General features: G+C 33.3%; 1 protein-coding gene across 1 annotated transcript in view; it reads right to left on the minus strand.

The window, feature by feature from the left end:
* Window positions 1-21320, minus strand: part of Mei4 (meiotic double-stranded break formation protein 4) — a 143573-nt gene that overhangs the window by 47585 nt on the left and 74668 nt on the right. Inside the window, exon 3 of the mRNA XM_076859989.2 lies at window positions 12563-12694. Coding sequence (XP_076716104.2) covers window positions 12563-12694 — 132 coding nt within the window. The remainder of the gene's footprint in view (window positions 1-12562; window positions 12695-21320) is intronic.

Raw genomic sequence — 21320 nt, forward strand, 5'->3', positions numbered from 1 at the left:
GTTAAAATTATGTACATATGTAAATGTGTGTATACACACATTATACACACACACACATATGTAAATATGTTACTATTACCCTGAACTTTGGTGTGAACTCTATCTTTTCAATCATTTCAAGAGTGTTTATATTTACCTCAAGGAGCATGGCTATAACATTTGCTTTAAAATTCTTTTCTGAAATTTTTAATATCTGAGTTATCTCAGGAATATTCTCAGGGATGCTTTCCTGATTCTTTGTGTTTAGTGAGTAATTTTGGATCATATCTTAGATCCTCTGAATAGTGTGCTGTAAAACTCTGGGTTCTATTAAAGATTTTTAGAGAAAGTTGATGTTTTGATTTGTTTTATCAGACAATCAAAATGGTTAGGTCCAATGTTCAAATTATGTCTTGCCTTCTGTGGGTGAAAATTTCACTGTCAGATTTCAATGTCTTTACTACAGTTTCGGTGTAACCCATGTATGTGCCACTAGGGAGCTTGTCTGGGTTATGTGAAGTGGACTATATCATAATTCAGTTCTTAAAGACTTGTGAGTATTTGGCATCTATCTCAGCTCAGGGGTGAGTCTGAAAATTATGTCCTTCATACAGAGAATTAAGAATACCCTTTTCCAGGTCTCTCCTCTTTAGGGCTCATCTCTACCCTTTTCTGATCCCAGGAATCTCTTTACCTATTTCTTCCTCTATGAGAGACTAAGTTTCCCTCCAAATTTTAACTACTCATGCCATCCATACACTTACATGATTGTGACCTACTCACTGCATCAACAGAAAAGAAAAAAAATGATAAAGGAAACCAAAAGTATCAAGGATTCCTGCCCTACTCAGCATAAAAGCACCACTCCCACTTCTTTTGCCAGAAAGACATATGTTTTAGTTAAAATTTTTGCTGTTCTAGAGCACTGCACAGTTCCCTCTTAAATAGATCCCTCTTGGATCAGACATGAGAGATAAAAGAGAAAAATGGAAAATATAATCCAGTTAGTATTGTTTGTTTATATTTTCTACATTTTAGAGTCCTCAAGCAGTTGATTTTTATTTTGTTTTCTCCAAAATTTCAAAATTTTAATCAATGGGAAATACAGAATGGACTGGTTTATATCGCATCCTTACCCTAAATTGTATTTTGGATTTTGAACTTTAAGAACTTAAAATTTTATTGATTATGCAAAGATAAAAGTATAAGTCAAATAAAAATGTATTTTCTGTCCTCACATGACAAATCTTTGAATCCTTTAAGATGCTCAATGCCATGGACCGAGAAAGAAATTCAAACATTACAATTAAACTAATTTGGTAACTCTGCAATGTTTCTTAAAGTCTGTACAATACCATAAACCTAAATAACTAGAGTTTAAACAAAAATCTTTGTGGTTACCCAGTCCTGTGTTACACAGAAGATGATTCAAAAACTATCTGTTTTCAAAACAATATCTGAGAACTTTTTCCTGAAGCCACAGTGTAATTCTCCCTCTTCCCTCTCCTCATTTCTCTATCTCTGTTTCTTTTTGTGGTAGTAGGGACTAAACACAGCCTCATGCTTGATAGACAAATGCTTTACCACTGAGGAATATTAGCAGCTCCCCTTTAAATTTGTTATTTCTAAACAGAGTCTTGCTAAATTGCTTACTATGACCTTGAACTGTAATCCTCATTCTTCAGCTTCCCCAGTAGCTGGGTTTATAGGCATATGTCACCACATCCAGCTATTATTAATTTTTACACATGTGTATTAGTATCAGTAGAGTTTTCCCTTTAAAGTTTCATATCTTGTTAAATAGTAATTACAATAGCAGTAAACAGTAATTGTGCACTTATATCAAGTTCGCTAACCACAAATGTTTTAACTTCATGAAACCCACAAAAACTGCATGCAATAGATAGTATTGCTATCCATACTTAAGAAGAGAAAAATTGAGGCTTGCACCAATTATTGTTTTTTATTTAATCCTTGAATGCTTAAATATTTTTTATAATAGGCAAGAAAATTTTAAATACATTTGTGCAATGATACAATCAGATATTTAAAAAATGAAAATTCTGTAATATCTTAATAGACAGTGGTAAGATTTTCCCAAATGTCACATCATATTTTATTATACTTCTTGGTTTGTTCAAGTCAAGATACAAATAAGATTCATATATAACAAGAACTGGCAAATCTCTTAAGAGTCAGATAGTAAGTATTTGATGCTTTGCAAGCCATATGGTCTCTGTTGAAAATGTTCAACTCTGTTGTTTCAGTGTAAAAGCAGCTTAGTCAAGGCATAAATGAATAGACATGGCTGAGTTCCAATAAAATTTTATTTACAAAAGCAGGTGGCAAGCTAGATTTAGCTCATGGACCACAGTTGATCCATCTCTGACACATGGCTGTCATTTAATATATTTCGTTAGTTACTTTAAAAATGTAGACACATGCTTCTGCTTAGTCTCCCTTCCTCAATTTCTCATTATAATGCAATCTATTTGCTGAAGAAAATGAATTGTTTTCCTAAACAATCTGGGTTTCGTCAGGTGCCTCCTCTTGGATAATTTAATATGCTCCTCTGTCCCTGTATTGCCTGTAAGTATGCTATTCGCCTGAGAGACTTCAGGCTTGATTTGTTAACCAGACTGTTTCAGAGGTTACAATATATGTAGGCATCTGATTCCAAAGCTCATGCTCTTAGCCACATGATTTAGTTTATCCATGGAGACATCTCTTTAAAAAGATTTAGTCTATTAAGTGATAAATGAATGCCCTCACTTTCATCTTTATAGCCACAGATGAAAAGTTTTTCCTAAATAGTAGTTTCAAAAAGGCATTCAGTAAAGTGGAAATTTTTTAGGTCAATCGTGTATTTTGAAGAGTTTTAAGCCTTGTTTCATCCATACCTAATGATTACCTTTATCAAAAACGCCAGTAATGGAGAAAACTGTATAAATATGATAAAGTAGAGCTTATTATCAGAAATTTCTCTTAAGTTCTTGTTAAACAAACCAAAACTTAAAAAAAAAAGGAAAAAACCCACAACAAGGGCCTCTAATCTCTATTTTGTTTTCTTGTGCTCAGTTTGATATAAATTCTATTTTCCCTGATGGATTGACTGCTGACCTAGCCAAGCTTCCTAGATCTTAAGATATAATTAAAATATGCATAATTTCAGAAAAGAATATGGTTCCTCTCTCAACAGAAACAGGTCAGCTGTTTCTTGCTCAGAGCTATGATTATTTTTCTTTTTATCTTATTTAAAATGCTTATTTCATTGCTACATTTTGCCCTGATACAGAAAATTAGCTTACTTTTGAGAAGTATAAGTATGTGTACACTTGTTCCAAATTCAGAATCTTTTATTTGCATGTTCTATTTTAATTAATGAATTGCTTTACTTAACAAGAAAAATAGACATCTAAAAGAAAAATGCTTTCTGATGTATGCAGCTGAGCTTCTGAATTTCTGTCTGCTAATATTTTTTCATCCAATTTTTAAAATCTACATGCATGTAGAAATTTCATCTACTTAGTAAACATTAGGTCTCTGAAGTATTTAATGTAAGTATGCATATAATAGTCTAAATTCAGATTTCAGCCTATCAATATTCCAAAAGCACCATTCATTTTTAATAGCTTGGATACTATATTCACAAACATGCTGATTAGATAGAGATATGAACTGCATCTAAGGAGAAAAACATTTCTAAGAAGCAATTAAGACTGGAATTTCATTTAAAATCAATATACTTCTGGCACTTAGGAGACTTTTTCAGTAGACAACTATTTTGTGATGCCAAAAGCACAGATCTTAAGTACACATAATATATAAATTCAAATACATTGCTATTTTCTCATCTATTACTTCAGATTCCATGTCTTTTTGTTTTTAACTTTAGTTGTAGATGAACACAATATCTTTATTTCATTTTTAAGTAGTGCTGAGTATCGAACCCAGTACTTCACACCTGTGAGGCAAGCACTTCACCATTGAGCTATAGCCCCAGTCCCAGATTCCAAATTTCTGAAAAAAACATGTTTTGACTTATGGATATACTGGAAAAGTGTCATGTGTATAAAAATTATTTTGTTTACATAATTTCTAAAAATAGTATATTTGAGTATTTTTCTTTCTAAAAACAGTATATTTGAATATGATTCCTTCTTGGATATTTCATTCTTCCTTTCAATTTAACATGCTTTCAAATTGTATCAATATTAATACATGAAGACCTAATTTATTTATTCTGCTTTACGATAGTTATTTTTTCCTGAACCAGATATAGCCATATTTTATAATACTCCTATTTCTAATTTTGAGTTATTGAAAAGAGGTCAAAATTACTATCCTTGTACAAGATCCCTTTGTATGGCAGACTTGCTATTTCTCAGAGGGTATACATCTTTGATTTGGTCCAGCGATGAATTTCATTTTTCTGTATCGTCACTAGCATCTCTGATGCCATCGAGTTAACTTTTTAAAAGTCTGTGTCAATATAAGCAGTATAAAACATTTTACTGTTTCTGTAATTGGCATTTCCCTAGTACCACTGAGGCTGAGATCATTCATGTTAATTTATTTGCCTTTTATGTTTTCTCTTCTATCAAACTTCCTTTTCATATCTTTAAGTTCATTTTTCTATTAGACTGGTCATCACTTTTTTATTGGTGTGTGGTTCATCACAATATATACAAATGTACTATTAATCTTTGATATATTATAGTTTTTACAGAATGTTTTGGGGAAAATATCTTAAAACTATTTACCATGGAAAGAAATTAAACCTTTATAAATAACTTTTCTTTATAAATCGATTTAGTTCCATAAACAAATCTCCTAGCACAGTTTCATGTTTGTATATGATGTAGAGATTCACTATAGTATATTTATATATGGACATAGGAAACTTATGCCAGAATCATTCTGTCTTTCCTATTCCTGTGCCCCCTTTTTATTCCTTCATTCCCCCTTGTCTAATTCAATGAATTTTTATTCTTCCCTCCCCTCTCCCTTTATAATATGTTAGCATCTGGCCTTTGGTTTTTTAGGATTGGCTTATTTCACTGAGCATCATAGTCTCCAGTTCCATCCATTTACTGACAAATGCCATAATTTCACTTCTCTTTATAGCTAAGTAAATTTCCACAATGTACATAATATACATTTTCTTTATTCATTCATCTTTTGAAGGGCACCTAGCTTGGTTCCATAATTTAGCTATTGTGAACTGACCTTTTATAAATATTAATGTGGCTGTGTCACTGTAGTACTGACTTTAAGTCCTTTGGGTACATCGTGAGGAGTGGGATAACTGGGTCAAATGGTGGTTTCATTCCAAGTTTTCTAAGGAATCTCCATACTGCTTTCCAGAGTAGTTGCACCAATATGCAATCCCATCAGCAATGTATGAGTGTACCTTTTCCCTCACATGCTCACCAACCCTTATTGTGACTTGTATTCTTGATTGTTGTCATTCTTACCTGAGCGAGATGAAATCTCAGTGTAGTTTTAATTTGCATTTCTCTAATTGCTAGAGATATTGAAAATATTTTCATATATTTGTTGACTATTCATACTTATTCTGTGAATAACACATTTTTAAAAATATTTATTTTTTTAGTTGTAGTTGGACACAATATTTTTATTTTATTTACTTTTTTTTATGTGGTGCTAGGGATGAAACCCAGGGCCCTGCATGTGCTAGGTGAGTGCTCTACTGCTGAGTCACAACCCCAGCCCCCAATAACCCATTTATTGATTAGATCATTGTGTGTGTGTGTGTGTGTGTGTGTGTGTGTGTGTGTTAAGTTTCTTGAATTCTTTATATATCCTGGAGGTTAATGCTCTATCTGAGGTTCAGGTGGCAAGGATTTTCTTCCATTCTAAAAGCTCTCTCGCCAAACTTTTGATTCTTTTGCTGTGAAGAAGCTTTTTAGTGTGATACCATCTTATATATTAATTCTTGATTTTACTTCTGGTGCTTTAGGAGTCTTGTTGAGGTAGATGGTTCCTAAACCTACATGATGGAGACTCGGATCACTGTGCTAATGCTTATGTCCTTGATCCACTCTGAGTTGAGTTTTGTGTAGGGTGAGAGAAAAGGGTTTAATTTCATTTTACTATACATGGATTTCCAGTTTTCTCAGCACCATTTGTTGAAGAGACTAACTTTTCTCCAATGTATGTTTATGGCACCTTTGTCTAGTATGAGATAACTATATTTGTGTGTCAGTTCCATAGAACAGACTGGAACAGTGGTCTCTTAAGACCTTGAAGGGCAGGAAAGAAGTTAGATAAGGAGCACCAAAACACAGATAGGAGGAATCTGTTCTGTTTTTCTACAGCACATTGCAGAAAATGTTGTTTACAACCATCTAGAATACATTTCAAAATCACTAGAAGGGTGTGAAAGTCTCCAACATAAAAACGATTAATGTTTGAGTAGGCAGAAGTACTCATTATTTTTATTTGGTCACTACATATTTTATATTTGTATAGAATTATCATACCATACCCCATAAAGATGTATAAATTATCTCAATAAATATAACAAAATGAAGTAAAATAAAATATAAAAAATATAGAAAAATCACCAAAATCATGGCTTTTGCTTTTTCCAGAGATAATCACACTGGCATGCTCTATAACTATTTGTTTACTGTCCAATTGGCATAATGACTGAGATATTCAGTCAATAAAATCTTGATTTTATTCTGTTTTGAACTGCCAAACAATGTAGGCCCTTAGAAAATCAATGTCAGTAGTGTACAGAATCTTCTAAGAATGCTTTTTTAACTTATTTTCAATAGAAATCTAAGGTGATTACTCCTTAAGATGGTAAATACACTACAATCATAATGAGAAAATTCTTTCACTATGAAAAGAATGATAGAGAGGAATTAACATTTGAATTCTTAGAGGACAGTCTTCAACTTGCTGGAACCTAGTTTTTATTGGAATGGCTGAAGCAAGAAAGCAAAAGGATCCGGTTCCCCTCATTTACCACCAACAGGTAAAGAAAGGTTATGTGCGTGCAATGAGGAGCCTGAAGAAACAGAGTGGTCTGAAAGGAATCTTTCCTCAGCCTTTCACCCTTTTGTACATCCATACACACTGCCAACAGACCCCAGAGCTCGGCCAGAAGCTGAAGTCAGAGAAAGCTGCAGCCCTGCAAGCCAAGAAAACCCAAGGGTTATACATCACCATTAATTCAGAAAACTGAAAAGAGGAGGAGGAATGGGAGGAGGATGATCCCGAAACTGTCAAAGCCACCCCTAAACTCGCATCTACCAATGCCTCAGCAGTTGTGGCAGATATGCCATCAAGCATGAAGGCCAAGGCAAAGACCAAGAAAGCTGACAAGATGCTGAATTCTGTGCCACATCCTGCCTCAGTGCCTAGGAACTCAACATTATCCTCAGAAAAAAAAAACATCTTGGTCTCAGAAACAGAGGAAAGGGGCAATGTTTCAGGGCACAAAGCCGCTGCCAAGCTTGGGACCGTGTCAGCGGTCCTTGACAACAACTTCAGTGAGGATACCTCCAGCTACAGTGATGAGACAGACGTGGAGATGAATACCTCAGTAAAACCAGCTCAGGTCAAAGCCACACCAGCTGGGACCAAGGAGTCTCCAGTGAACAGGGCAGCCCCAAGGCCTGGTAATTTGGAGGAAATGACACCCCAGGTCAGAGCAGGGGCCTTGACCCCAGCTGGGGAAGCAAAAAGTCAAAAGAACAGTTGAAAATCAGCAAGAAATCATCCCTGAGTGATAAAGAGGTCCCTACAGTAACACCCAACCAGTTTCTCCTCCCAAGTTATGTGAACCTGGAGCTTCTCCAAGCCAATTCCCAGGCTTCAAAGTTCACTCTAAAGACCTGCAGCCTCTTTGTTTCCTCTACTCAGGTGAACAAAAATTACCCAGATGGCAGACTGGAATGTCAGCATGAAGGAGCCACCACTTCCCTTAAAACAGATGCCACCAAGAAAAGCAGCAAGAAAGGCTTGAAAAGAAAGTTGTTGGGAGACCAGTCCATCCCCAAGAGCAAGAAGAAGAATCAGCCAGAGATAAGGGAAGGCCCAGAGGGAGCTATTTTATCAGAAAAGCCCTCCAGGCCTTCCAAAGGGACATTAAAGAGAGACAAAGCAAGTGGCCACAAAAAGGAGAAGAAGGGGAAGGGATCTTCTGATTCCCAAGGGGCCAACAACAATCAAGCCAGGCGGGGATGGTGAAGGTTGAGTTGGAGATCAAAATGACCCAAGAAGCAGAAGCAAGAAGAAATCTGATAAAACCCCTAAACTTGCATCTACCAATGCCTCAGCAGTTGTGCCAGATATGCCATCAAGCATGAAAGTGAAGGCCAAGGCAAAGACCAAGAAAGCTGACAAGATGCTGAATTCTGTGCGACATCCTGCCTCAGTGCCCACGAACTCAACATTATCCTCAGAAAAAAAACATCTTGGTCTCAGAAACAGAGGAAAGGGGCATTGTTCCAGGGCACAAAGCTGTTGCCAAGCTTGGGACCGTGTCAGCGGTCCTTGACAACAACTTCAGTGAGGAAACCTCTAGCTACAGTGATGAGACAGACGTGGAGATGAATACCTCAGTAAAACCAGCTCAGATCAAAGCCACACTAGCTGGGACCAAGTCTCCAGTGAACAGGGCAGCCCCAAGGCCTGGTAATTTGGAGGCTATGACACCCCAGGTCAGAGCAGGGGCCTTGACCCCAGCTGGGGGAGCCAAGAAGTCAAAAGAGGACTTGCAGAAAAACTGGTCTACTTGGGTTTCCTTGAACATCACGACCCTGTGGTTAGAATCTGTGGAGATATATAATTTACTATTATAGACAGCCATGCCACTGACATTTATATATAGTATATATAGTATATTTGTTGTTAGAAAAGACTTGCCTCATGTTGCAAATGTACCCTTTTTCCTGCTAGAGTTTAATATTTCCTGTTTCTCTGCTGTGGCATCTTAATTATTCTGTACTCTTTGCCATTTTCTTGAATACACTTAAAATAAAGACTTTATCTGTAGATCAATTTTAAGTTTGCAGAAAAGTCACCAAGTGTAAGTCAGAGATTTGCCATACCCCTTGCATGACTTTCCTTACTATTAACATCTTTCATTGTTATGGTATATTTGTCAAAATTAATAAAGAAATATTGATGTGTTAAAAACAAAAAGAAAAGAATGATAGATGCAGTTTTCAATTTAAATCAATTGTTAAGAACCCCCAAACAAAGTAATAAAAATATGTTTGTCAAGATATTAGGAAGTTTTATACTAAGCATCATACAAATGATTTTTTTAAGACCCCCCACAAGATTGCATTCAGCTGAAAACAGTTAAAGAGTTCCCAGGATGAGAAGAGACAAACTCACCTTTCAAAAATCTGGCTCATGGTCACAGCAGAGTTTATATGAATGTATTAAATTTGACACAAGTATATTATCCGCTATAATTTCAGTACTATAAAGTAAGTAAGACAGTATACATACCAGTAGCAGAAGACAAATGAATATAGAATAGTGTCAGTGAAAGACAAAGAACTGAGATGGATAGTCAGTAACATTATCATTGCATAGTTTATCCTCCAGATTTTGGAGCTGGACCTCTCAGTTCAATAACCTTGATACTCTCCTTATTGTGACTCTAGTTAGGTTACTTAAACTCCCTGATCCTAACTGCCTCTTTAGCAAAAAAAAAAAAAAATAAATAAATAAAAAAAAAAAAATATATATATATATATATATATATATATATATATATATATATACATACTAATAGTGTAGGTGGTAAAATTAAATGACATAAAATTAGTAGCTATTTTAACAAAGAGTGTATGTGAAAGACTTGCGCTAAGTATGAAATACATTTGGAATAGGGTTTGATATATAAATTTGCTCAATAAATATCCATGACAATAATTACCATTGAAGTTCTCATTGATCTTCATAAAAAAGGACTGCTCCTCTGTCTGATATAAATATTCATTACAGTATGTATATATGTGTGTAAATATACATACACAATTATTTTTTGAATTAGTAACTTCTTAGAAAAGTTTGAATCATTAAAACTAAAGCCATTCTTCAGTTATTTGTGATATCATAGTATTCATTAAGTAATAAACTTTGTAAAGGACCTAAAGAACCAAGTATAAAAGCAATTAAGAAAAAATTAAATTGCTTTAGTTTCAAAAATTTGTTAAGATTTAAAAATATCTTTTAAAATTGAATCACACAATGGAATGCCCAGATCTTACATGCACATTTTGCTGAATTCTGACAACTATATATACCCATGTAACCAAACTACCAACCCCTCATTTTCTCCTATCCTCTCTCAAGTCAAGCACTGTTCTAATGTCTTTCACCATACATCAGTTTTGTCTGTTTGAGGACTTAATAGAAATGAAATCATATCACCCATATTCTTTGTGTCTGGCTTATTTTGTTTAGCATAGTGGTATTTTTTAGTTTAATCTATGATAATTATATCATTGGTTCAAAACCTTTTATGGTTGAGTAGTATTCTACTGCATATATTTATGATACATTGATTCACTGATTCACCCATCAGTGGAAATACGGCTTTTTTTTTAAAGATTGATACTCTTAAAATTAAAGATACTAAGAACATTCATTCATACATGATTCTTCATGTAAACACACCTGCTGAATTGTGCCGCCATGTGGAAAGCGTATGATTAACTTCTGGAAAAACTGCCAGACTAGAACTGCTTCTGAATCCTTTTCTTAAAATTGGCTGCAGTGCTTTCTGCTGTCTAGTGTTAAAAATGCTAATAGTTTCCTTGTTTTTAATCAATATTAACATCTTGAAGGGCTATTAAAATAATTGATTGGGACAATTCATGTGAGGTATTTCACACAAAAAACCGTTCAAAAACTAGCTGTTGTTGTATTATTTTTGCTCTTATTATTTTTTTAAAATGACAACAGACAGAATGCCTGAGTTTAAAATCCAGCTTTAGTATATATTCTTTCTGCAATCTTGATCAAGTTGCTTAAGTAAGTTTTGGTTTCCTTACCTATAAACCAGTTAGAAAGTATAAAAATTTTTCTCCTACTGCTACTGTAAAAATTAAATGAAAATATGTAAATGAAACTTTTTTTGATGCGAATGGTGGGATATGCCAAAGCCAGCGTCAGCAATTTAGGGGAGACCCTGTCTCAAAAAAATATATATATAGTTTTTAAAAACAGATGGAAATGTGGCTCAGTGGTTAAGTGCCCCTAAGTTCAATCCCCAGTATCCCTCCAAAAAACAAAAACACACAAACTTTCTTTTCTGTACTTATTGCTATTCTCTAAACAATGCAATTCAATTAAACTTACTTCCTACATTACTTCCTGTTGTTAAATGCCAAGGTCTTTTCTTGTTTCCTCAGAATCCTTAGCACAACCCTTACTACATAACAATTCAGTGCCTTTGCATTCTCTTATCCTCTGCTTATTTAATTTGAATCTACTTTTCAGGTCTCTCCTTTTACATCAAATCTTTTCAGGGATTTGCAACCTACCATGATCTTGGAACTCCTACAAAGAACATCATGTATTTATTTCAACACTGTGCTCTTTTTCAATTAGTCAGTGTGCCTTATCTATTTCTCTTTGAGATCTGTAACAGTGAATTTCCAAAAACTATCAGAGCTCTTATGAGAGATTAGTAATTAGTAATCATTTGAACAATTGCTGATTAGATGATATACCATGTAATACAATTAATTCAATTAGATTATATAATAGTTTCAGATGATGTTATTAAATGTAGAGTACTTGATTAAAAGCTATTTAAATGCACATATTCATATATTCTTTTCTTGTTAAATTTCTTTCTCTTTACTAAAACATTTGTACCTGTTTTTGATTTCTTTTAATTGTGCTTTTTAATTCTAGTAGTAAGACTCTAAGGAAATTAAATGAGCCAACAAAGTGAACACACATAATAAACCAGTCTCACTATCAAAATATAGAAATGACTTATGTTCTTTCTACACATTTGTCAAAAGTGACAAATAAAATTTTATACAGATAAAAGGGCTTACTTAGATCACTGGTACTCAACCTAGGTTGCATTTTAGAATCAGTTGGAGGGTTTGAACAATTCCAATGCCTACTACCTTACCCCAGAGACCTCTATTTAGTTGGATTGGTATAAGGTCTGGCAATAAGGTTTTAAAGGTTAGTCAGATAATTCTTTTGTGCAACTGGGGATGCCACTGGTTAGAGGTTATTCTTAGGATCTTCTCTAGTTCACTCTCTTCTCACATTTTTTTCTTTATGAACATGCAGCCTGCCTGGAAAGATTCAAGGCATTTATCTGAATATTCCTTTGCTGTCACCAATAGAACCTGTTGTACATGCATATACAAGTAGGGATGACAAGATGCCTTTATTTTGAAAACTACTTTATGGAAGTATCTGTCTGTATTTTCAGTAGGTAGAAATGCCATTCACATGCATTAGAGATAAGGTAATAACTAAAATATCATCCTGGCAAGGGGATAAGAGAGAAAGGAAGTCTGTAGCTACATTAACTATAAATGAGAGTTATACATACCTCACTGATGCACCCCAGATCATCAGCAAAGCTGTTTATTTCTGACAGAAGTAGAGATATAATAGATTTTCTCAACAAGCTGCAACTTCCTAGGGTTACCAGACTCTGAGAGATATAATGCTGCACCTGAAACTAAAAATAAAAATGACTAAGTTTCTACTTTATATCAAGTCAAATAAAAGTGAATTTAATGGGCATTTTCTAACACTTTCTACTAGGCTAAATGCTATGGGTAGTGCAAAAAAAAAAAGTCAACATAATTCTAGGAAGTCTCAAGCAAAATTGTAAAATAGACAAATGGTAAGATAAGTTTGAAGATGTCTTTGGGAAGAGCTATGGGTACTCTTTAAGTTCCACTTCCATACTGGACAGGGACAGGAGAGAGAGACTTCCCAACTCGCCACAGGTTAAAAAAAAAAAGCAGGGGGGAGCTTAATAGTGATGAGGAAAAATTGTGGGTTACTCAGAATTTTTATATACAAGGCAAAAACCATATTTACCATTAAATATATTTAAAAGGATAGTGGAAAAATAAACTATATCTCAGTAGTTATTAAGAGTAATGCCATTTAATTATTAAACACAATAAGGTATGTAAAACATGACTGGAATTTAATTTAATCTATCCTTTAACAAAGTGATGAGAAAGGAGGCTTCAAGTAGTATCTCAAAACACAGAAATAGTCATATACTTTGTCAGTGCTTTACATGAGCTTAAAATCATATTGAGAATACACTGTTTTCAATGAAAATAAATAATGCCACACACAACTTATAAATGTCACCTTTATGTCTTTGAGACTTCTCAAACTGATATTTTAATAGTATACATTAATTTAAAAAATTAGCCAAATAACAAAATGAATATAGAGTTCAATAGAAATATTGACTAAAAATATAGACAGGTATAACTGGCTCTTAATAGTATTCTAATACTATTAGATTAAATTAATGCTGAAAACACATCAAGTTATTACCATAGGAAATCATAGATATTTATTTATCATTATTTCTTAATAATGTCATTGACTAAGATCCACGCCCTTCATAACTCTCCAACACTATTAGACATTAGATTTCAGATTTTCACAACATTTTCATGTTTGTAATGAAGCAAAGTTTTCTCTTAGCTAAACTCTAAAGAACTTCTCATGATTATTTCACTGATGCTTTAATTGTGTACTTAAGTCCTTTCTCAATATTTCATTCTTTATGCAACAATTTAAGGTGAAGAAAAAGTTCAGAAAAATAAAAGATGCTTTAGAGAATAGTAATAAAATGATGATAGCAGTGATGGGGTTTATAGAACCTAGCATTATCTGATTCAAATCTCAGCTTCACTGCTCAGGAACTTATACTAGTAACTTACTTATTAACTTCTGTTTCACTTCATGGTGCAAAATCGCAATTGTGCTACTAAATGTTCAGTGGAATGGTTGTGTCCACTAAGTTAAGCAGTAAAAATTCTTCAAATAGTGTCAGACACCTAGTAAGTGCTCAATAATGAAATGTAACTTAGGATAGTAATAAAAAAGCACTTAAGTTTATATAATAATATTTTAATTAATTAACATTTGTAAAGTTAAATACTATAAATAAAATTCACTTTTCTAGAGTTAATAAAATCCTTTTAGAGAACACTGATAAGGAGAAAAGAAAATTTCATCATAAAGAATTCTTCCACAGCTATGAATTATTATGTGTCCCCAACATGACTTAAGTACATATAGAGCAAAGACTATGTAACCCTTAATGTGGTTTAAAATTCTGTGACTATTATTATAAAAATGGTCTCTATACTTCCTTAAAGGATAATTGCTTCTTGCCTTTCTTAAATGCAGTGGAACTTTTTAGAGAGACTGGTGTGGAGAACAGGACTCAGGATAATATCATACAAGGCTATTGCATTGGAAACGCTAGAAGGATTTACTCAACACCCACATCCATCTTTTCCTATTACCTCTTTCTGTATTTTAGAGGCTGGGTAACTATAATTAACTTCTCCCAGATTCCTCTGCAGTTAGGATTTTAGATATTAGCTGAGTTTTACCAACCAGAGCTCCGTATTTGAGCCCTAATTTATAAGTGAATTATGGAGGAAGAGAAATAGGCATAGGGTGTACATTTGGTTGGTGCAGGTTATGGAAGAGGTAACATAGTTCTGACTCATTTATTGCTAGTTCAGAAGATACCTAATTATGCAGGTTCTTCATCAGAGCAGAAGCAGCAGCCACCTTGCTGGCACTATGGTTTAGGAAGTTATTTCTGAAACTTGACCTTCCAAAAGGTGCTTTGGTCTTCAGCTGGAGGATTATAGAGTTCATTGCCACATTAAATTCTTGAAATATGCAAGGATAGAAATTCCTACTACATGCCTAATTAGTCTGCTTATATGAACTGTGGAGAAGAGAGAAGCATCTTGGAGAATGGCTATGAATTATCATAAACTAAGTCAATTGGTGTTTTCAATCTTGTATTGCTGTTGTTCCAGATGTAGCTCTCTTCTGGGAAAGATCAACATTATCCCTGCTGTTTGTTAGGTAGGTTTTTATCTTGGAGTTTTTCATTATCCTAATTAAGAGACAAATGAACCAGTTCGTGTTCACCTAGTAGACAGCAACATACGTTTTCTGTCCTTTTTAAGATTATGTCAACCTGCTGGCCCTTCGCTATTATTTACATTCACAAAGATTCTAATCATACATATACTCCACAGAACACCATGCTGTAGTACTATGTTGATGATATAGCAGGATCTGTGCATGCCAGAAAGTAAAAAAATAAATCCCAGAATACAGGGGCCTGAGATACTTGGAAAGTTTCTGTGTAAGATGCACACCATAATACTACTTCCAAACTGAAAAGCTAGTTGCTTTAGCTTGTATTTCTTATAATTAAGACAAAGATACATTTGAAAGGTCTTTGTGGATATTTAAGCAACATACATCCATTGGTCTTACCACTTGAATGCATATATTGAGTAAATCATAAAGCTATAAATTCTGAAAATAGGCAAGAGTATTATATGAAGAACTCCAGCTGTTCTAAGTTGGAGAACGAGAAACTTTGACACTTACATTTCACAAACAGTTCAGTGTGCTTGGAGCTGATTGATATATGGAGACTATAGCCCACCCCTGATAAGAAAATCACAAAGGAGGGACCCTCAGATTGTAATAATGCCAAATCTTTCTTGACAACTAAATATTATTATTTTATAAGAAAACAAAACAAATCTCTTTGCTTCTACTATTTGGCCCAACTTAGACTGAATGTCCACCTGATCACAGACTATCAAATGACTACACAACCAGAGCTACAAACTTGAACTGGGTGCTATCTAAAATCACATATGTATGACAACAATCCATCAAGTAATCATTAAATTAACATAATTTGGATAAAGCAAGAACTAAAAGCAGAAGTAAGTTTTCTTTAATCTTCAGATACTTACAATTCCAACTAGGAGACCACTCCCAATAAGGTTGGGTTACTGCAGGAAATTTATGTTTCAAACCAGAGGTCAATATATGCTTTTCTTCACATTTAAGATTATAACTACAGGGGTTCCTCTAAAAGCATATAATAGCACTAAGCCTTAGTATCATATTTTTAAAAATATTTTTTTTCATTTGAAGGTGGACACAATACCTTTATTTTATTTATGTGTGGTGCTGAGGATCGAACCCAGAGCCTCAAACATGCTAGGTGAGTACTCTACTGCTGAGCCACAACCCCAGCCCTAGTATCATATATTTAATAAAAAATTTGAACAAAAACTTTCAACCCAAAATTCAGACTATGCAGTACTAAGAGAGGCAGTACTATAGTTAGCAGAATCAAGATACAAATGAATTTTCTAAGCTATAACAATAGGGCCAAGTAAGATAAAATCAATGAATATACATGTAAAGTTATGTCTATTTAATTTCCTGTAGTCTGGTACAGAAAAGAAATAAAGATATTTAAAATACTTTCTACGTGCTAGGCACCTATTCAGATTTTAGCTAATGACAACTAATGTCCAAAAGAATCCAAAACCTTCAAGAAAGGATCAGTGGCACCTTCATAAAGGTCCTCATATTTCCCAGAAGAATCACATGTGGGCTTGGACCTGGGCAAACAAAGGTTTCTGTTAGACTGTTAGACTTTGTCATCTTTGTAATGACTTGTTCAAACTAATGTAATTCTGAGAGTCTGGAAAGCTCTAGGGCTCTATCTAGAAGTTTTACAACAGCCATCTGTCAATATGCAGAGTGGATTGTGCTTATTTATGACCAACTTCTCCAAGACAACAGATTAATAAAATTTCATTTCCTTATCACTGTAAACTATGCAACATTTGAATGGAAGTCAAAAGTAAATAATAATAAAAGCACAGCGTTTTATGTGCTCAAAAGGATGGAAGGAGTTATAAAATCATAAACCTTCATCAAAACAGTTTATATTCTTGAGCCAGTGCCATTTATTTAAAGATGCATATGAAACTGCTAAAATCAGATACATCAAATCACACATCACATATGAATAATAAAAAAGACGTATGTGCTCGCAAGTTCACAAGTGAATTCAGCAAAGTAATTTTAAAAATCAGTTTGGGACCAAAGGCACATATCACCAAATAAACAAACAAGTAGTAGAGGTTGGTTATATGGAAAAATTATCTATGAATATGCATTAGGATGCTGAACCATTCCTTCTATTTATATGATATCTATTGGTATAATTCTATTAATAAAAGAAACCAGGTTAAACAAACTAATATGTCTACTGGAGCAACAGAAACCGTGCTGGTTTCTTTTGTTTAAGAATTTATGCAAAATAGTTGGAATACTCCATCCCTAACAACACTAATAATGACATCCCCCTGCCATCATGTATCTGAGGCATCACATTGCAAACTTTTCTGGATCCATACAAACTTTGAAAGCCTACACAAGGATCCACAAAAAATGTTCAACAATTTACTATACTCTTTGAAGAGAATTTTCACTAAGTAAACAACTTTCATTGAAGAAAACAACTACTAGACTACACCATAAGTTTCTATAAAGACCAGCACCATAAGCAAGCTGAAAAGTAAGGAAAATGAGGCATACAGACATAAGGACAGATGTTATCAATGATAAATGTGCATGACTGATGCACCAATGTCTGTTTTCTACTTTCTGAAGCATGAAGAATTATGCTTGATTTCTTTGTTTTTCTATTATTTGGTAATTAATGTACTTTAATTATAAAAATCAAGAACAATAACAACAAAAAAACTCTGTATAGAATAAGAAAATAAATTTAAAAACCAAGCCTGGGAAATTGGAAGCTGGGAAAATAAAAAGGTATGAAAACCTTTTTCTATCAATCCTTCATTTATACCTATAAAATGTTTAAAATTACCAAACAGTTGATCATGAATATTATTATTATTTTTTGTGGTGCTGGGGAATCAAACCCAGGGCCTTGTGCACAAATTGATCATAATTTTTAACAAAAATCTGTGTTGTAATAGTGGAGCTCAATAATTGGCAAGAAATTAGTAGGTTGAAATATCCAAAGGACTAACCATGAGCACTAACCCAGACTTTTAGCAAACTATCATGAGTAAGGGTCCCTGCCACTCCAAAGAACTTAAAATGTCACTGCAACAAACTGAATGTAAATGTTCCAAATTCAGTTGGAAGTGAGTATAAGAAACAATGTTCAAAGGTTCTCACTCATAAAAATACATACACTGTGAAAGTAAATATTTTAGTTTAATTAAAGTCAATACGTTAATGTACAGTGAAAGTTTCTGTTGCAATTAATTACACAAATTAACATTTACATAAGGCAAGTGTGATTATTCATGAAAATACTATGCTCCTAAAGAACAGGACAAAATAAAATTAAAGCTTAACTTCTATTTCTATGATATCTATCATAGAAAAGAGTTATATAGTTATTCATTTGTTCTTTACAGCAAATATTGACTGAATGTAGTCTATGTGCCTGTGACCAAGCTAGTCCCCATTACCACTTAGAATTCAATGAGGAGGAAAATAAGATTACTTTTGCTTCAGTAGTTACTTCTGCTTATGGTGAGTAAGATACTTTAAAAAGCTATCAAAATATAATCCAGTTTGAGCTTGATCTGAAAGAATACTTTTCAAAAAGTTAAAAATAGCACAAATTTAGGATGAACACACAAATGAAATATTTATATCATTATGGAAGATAAAAAAAAACATTATAGGACTGAATATGGCTTTGACAAAATACTGGACTTAGACTGCTAGTTTGGGTATGAGAATGGTTAATGTCTTAAAAGGTCAATCCCTCTTGTATCCTCAGAACATATCTTTTCTTTCTTTCTTTCTTCTTCTTTTTTTTGGGATATATCTTTCCTACTGCACAGAAATATTTTACATCTATGTCAGAGAAAGATTCATAGGTTAATATTGAACTTCACAGACTCAGGAGCCTAACAAAGTACATTCCCTTAAACATTTAAATAACAACCATGTTCTGAGAGAAAATCATTTTGATAAGGTATCTTAATGCAGATAAAAGAATACACCTTAATGCATTGCTTAATTTGTAAGAAAGAATACAAGATCCACAAATGTTAAAAGAAAAAATAAGAGAAAATAAAAAGAAATAGATGGAATAAGACAAAGAATTTTTTGAAAATGGAAAGCAGGGTTGCCTTGATGGAAAACAGTACCGTCAACCCAGAATGTTCTCCTAAGGTTTTGGTCCTGATAAAGTGAATAAGAGCTTGAGATTCCTTAAAATAAGTCTAAAGGGCCATATTATAGGAAGGGGTCTGGTAAATATTTGTCCAGCAAAAAGAATCTATAAGAATTAGTGATAACAATGTTGGTAGCAATACTATCAATAGCCACTCCTAAGAATCTGCACTGAGTCTCTAATTCAAGTTCATACTACTGAGTATTTGAGGGAAACCAAAACTGACAAATGAAGATAATTCTTTTGGCAACTGGAAGACAAAAATACAAAACAACTCCTGAGTAAAATGACTTCAATTTCAATATTTGGTATTCTCATAATTTCAGACAAACATGGACTTATTATAAAAGATAACCAGATTTTAAAACAAGCCATCTCCTATTAAATGCTAGTAAAAATAAATATAGAGTATCAAAGACATTAGACATTAGACTTATCAAATATGAAAGAGAAAATGGCTATAAATAAAGCAAGGATTATTAAAAATAATACAAATAACTAAAAATGAGAAATAAAACATTAAAGTTTAAAATTTCATGAGACATAAATAGCAGATAATTTATAAAAATAAAGACTATAAAATATAAAGCAGATATAAGGAATCACCCAGATTCAGAAAGAGAAGGGAGTTGTAGTATAAGAAGAGAGGCTAAGAGACAGAAAAAGGATAAGAAGGTCTATATTTAAACAGTTAAATAAAAAAAAGAAACTGAGATAACTAGAGAAGAAACAACAAGAAGGGATATATTCTACGAATAAGGAACAATAAAAATCACAGAACTAAAAAGCATTTTATTTATTAACAAAAACACAAACTAACAATATAATTAAGAGCAACAACAAAAACCATCTTTTGTTTATTATCTCAATACTATAAGAAAATATGTATTAACCTGTAATTGTTACTCAGCAGAACTATTCTTCAAGAACAAAAAGAAAAGGTATTTTTAATGTGTAAAATAGAAATAAATTTAACAGATAGAACATATAGAGGGGCAAATAACCACACCCAGAAGTCTCTTTTTATATGGTGTTACAAACAGGCCTATGTCACTTTTCTTAGCTCTACTTATTTCAAAGTGTTTTTATATATAATTTCATATTTCATTTTAGACTGCATCAAAGCAAATTATATCCTGATATTGGTGTTTTTTGGATATGTCAGTAAAACTAGAGTGTATATGTAGAAAAAAATAGTGAAATTAACGATCTCTGAAAGCTCATAATTAAAAGTAAACTCAAATTTGATCAGTGCATGAAAGAAATGAATAAAATAAAGTAAGAATAAAATAAAGTAACACAAAAGTTAGATATCATAAAAACTGAAAGTTCTTGAAGATGAAAATAGAACAAATGAATTACAACCAATCCTCCAAGTTTTTTTTTATCTTTATTTTTTGTTTTTATGTGGTGCTGAGAATCGAACTCAGTGCCTCATGCATGCTAGGCAAGCACACTACCACTTGAGCCACATGCCCAGCCCCAATCCTCAAAGTTTTAAGTAAAGATATCTTCTCATAAGCAACAAAAGATCAGACAGAAGATATGGAAGGGCTTCTTCATGTAACAAACAAAATTGATGCACAAAATCCAAGCCAAGATATATATAAGAAATAGTTAATCACAAATAAAAAGGAAAGCTCTTGAAGGCATTAAATTTTTGGTCTCCTTAAGAAAGGAACAACAGTGTCCACATTCCAGTTGTATAGTATCTCTGAACTCAAAGATGATCATAGGCATCGTTTTGGCTTTCAAAACATTGCAGAATAAAGTCAAGAAGAAATAAATTCTATCAGGTTTCTAATTTCAAGGGCTTTTGTGAACTAAATTCACCAAATAGAAAAAGTGGTTCTCTTATTGCCTATATTCTTTTTGTTCATTCACACCAAGGATAAAATGTGTAGTAAGAACAGAATTGGGCAACAGAGTGAATGCTGGTAGCAGTAAAAATGAACAAATAACAAAACCCCAGAATCATACAATGATAAATATAAAAAGAATTACAGCTTGCCTAAATAATATATTGGATCTT

This window comes from Callospermophilus lateralis, chromosome 6, assembly GCF_048772815.1.
Source record: "Callospermophilus lateralis isolate mCalLat2 chromosome 6, mCalLat2.hap1, whole genome shotgun sequence".
NCBI lineage: Eukaryota > Metazoa > Chordata > Mammalia > Rodentia > Sciuridae > Callospermophilus > Callospermophilus lateralis.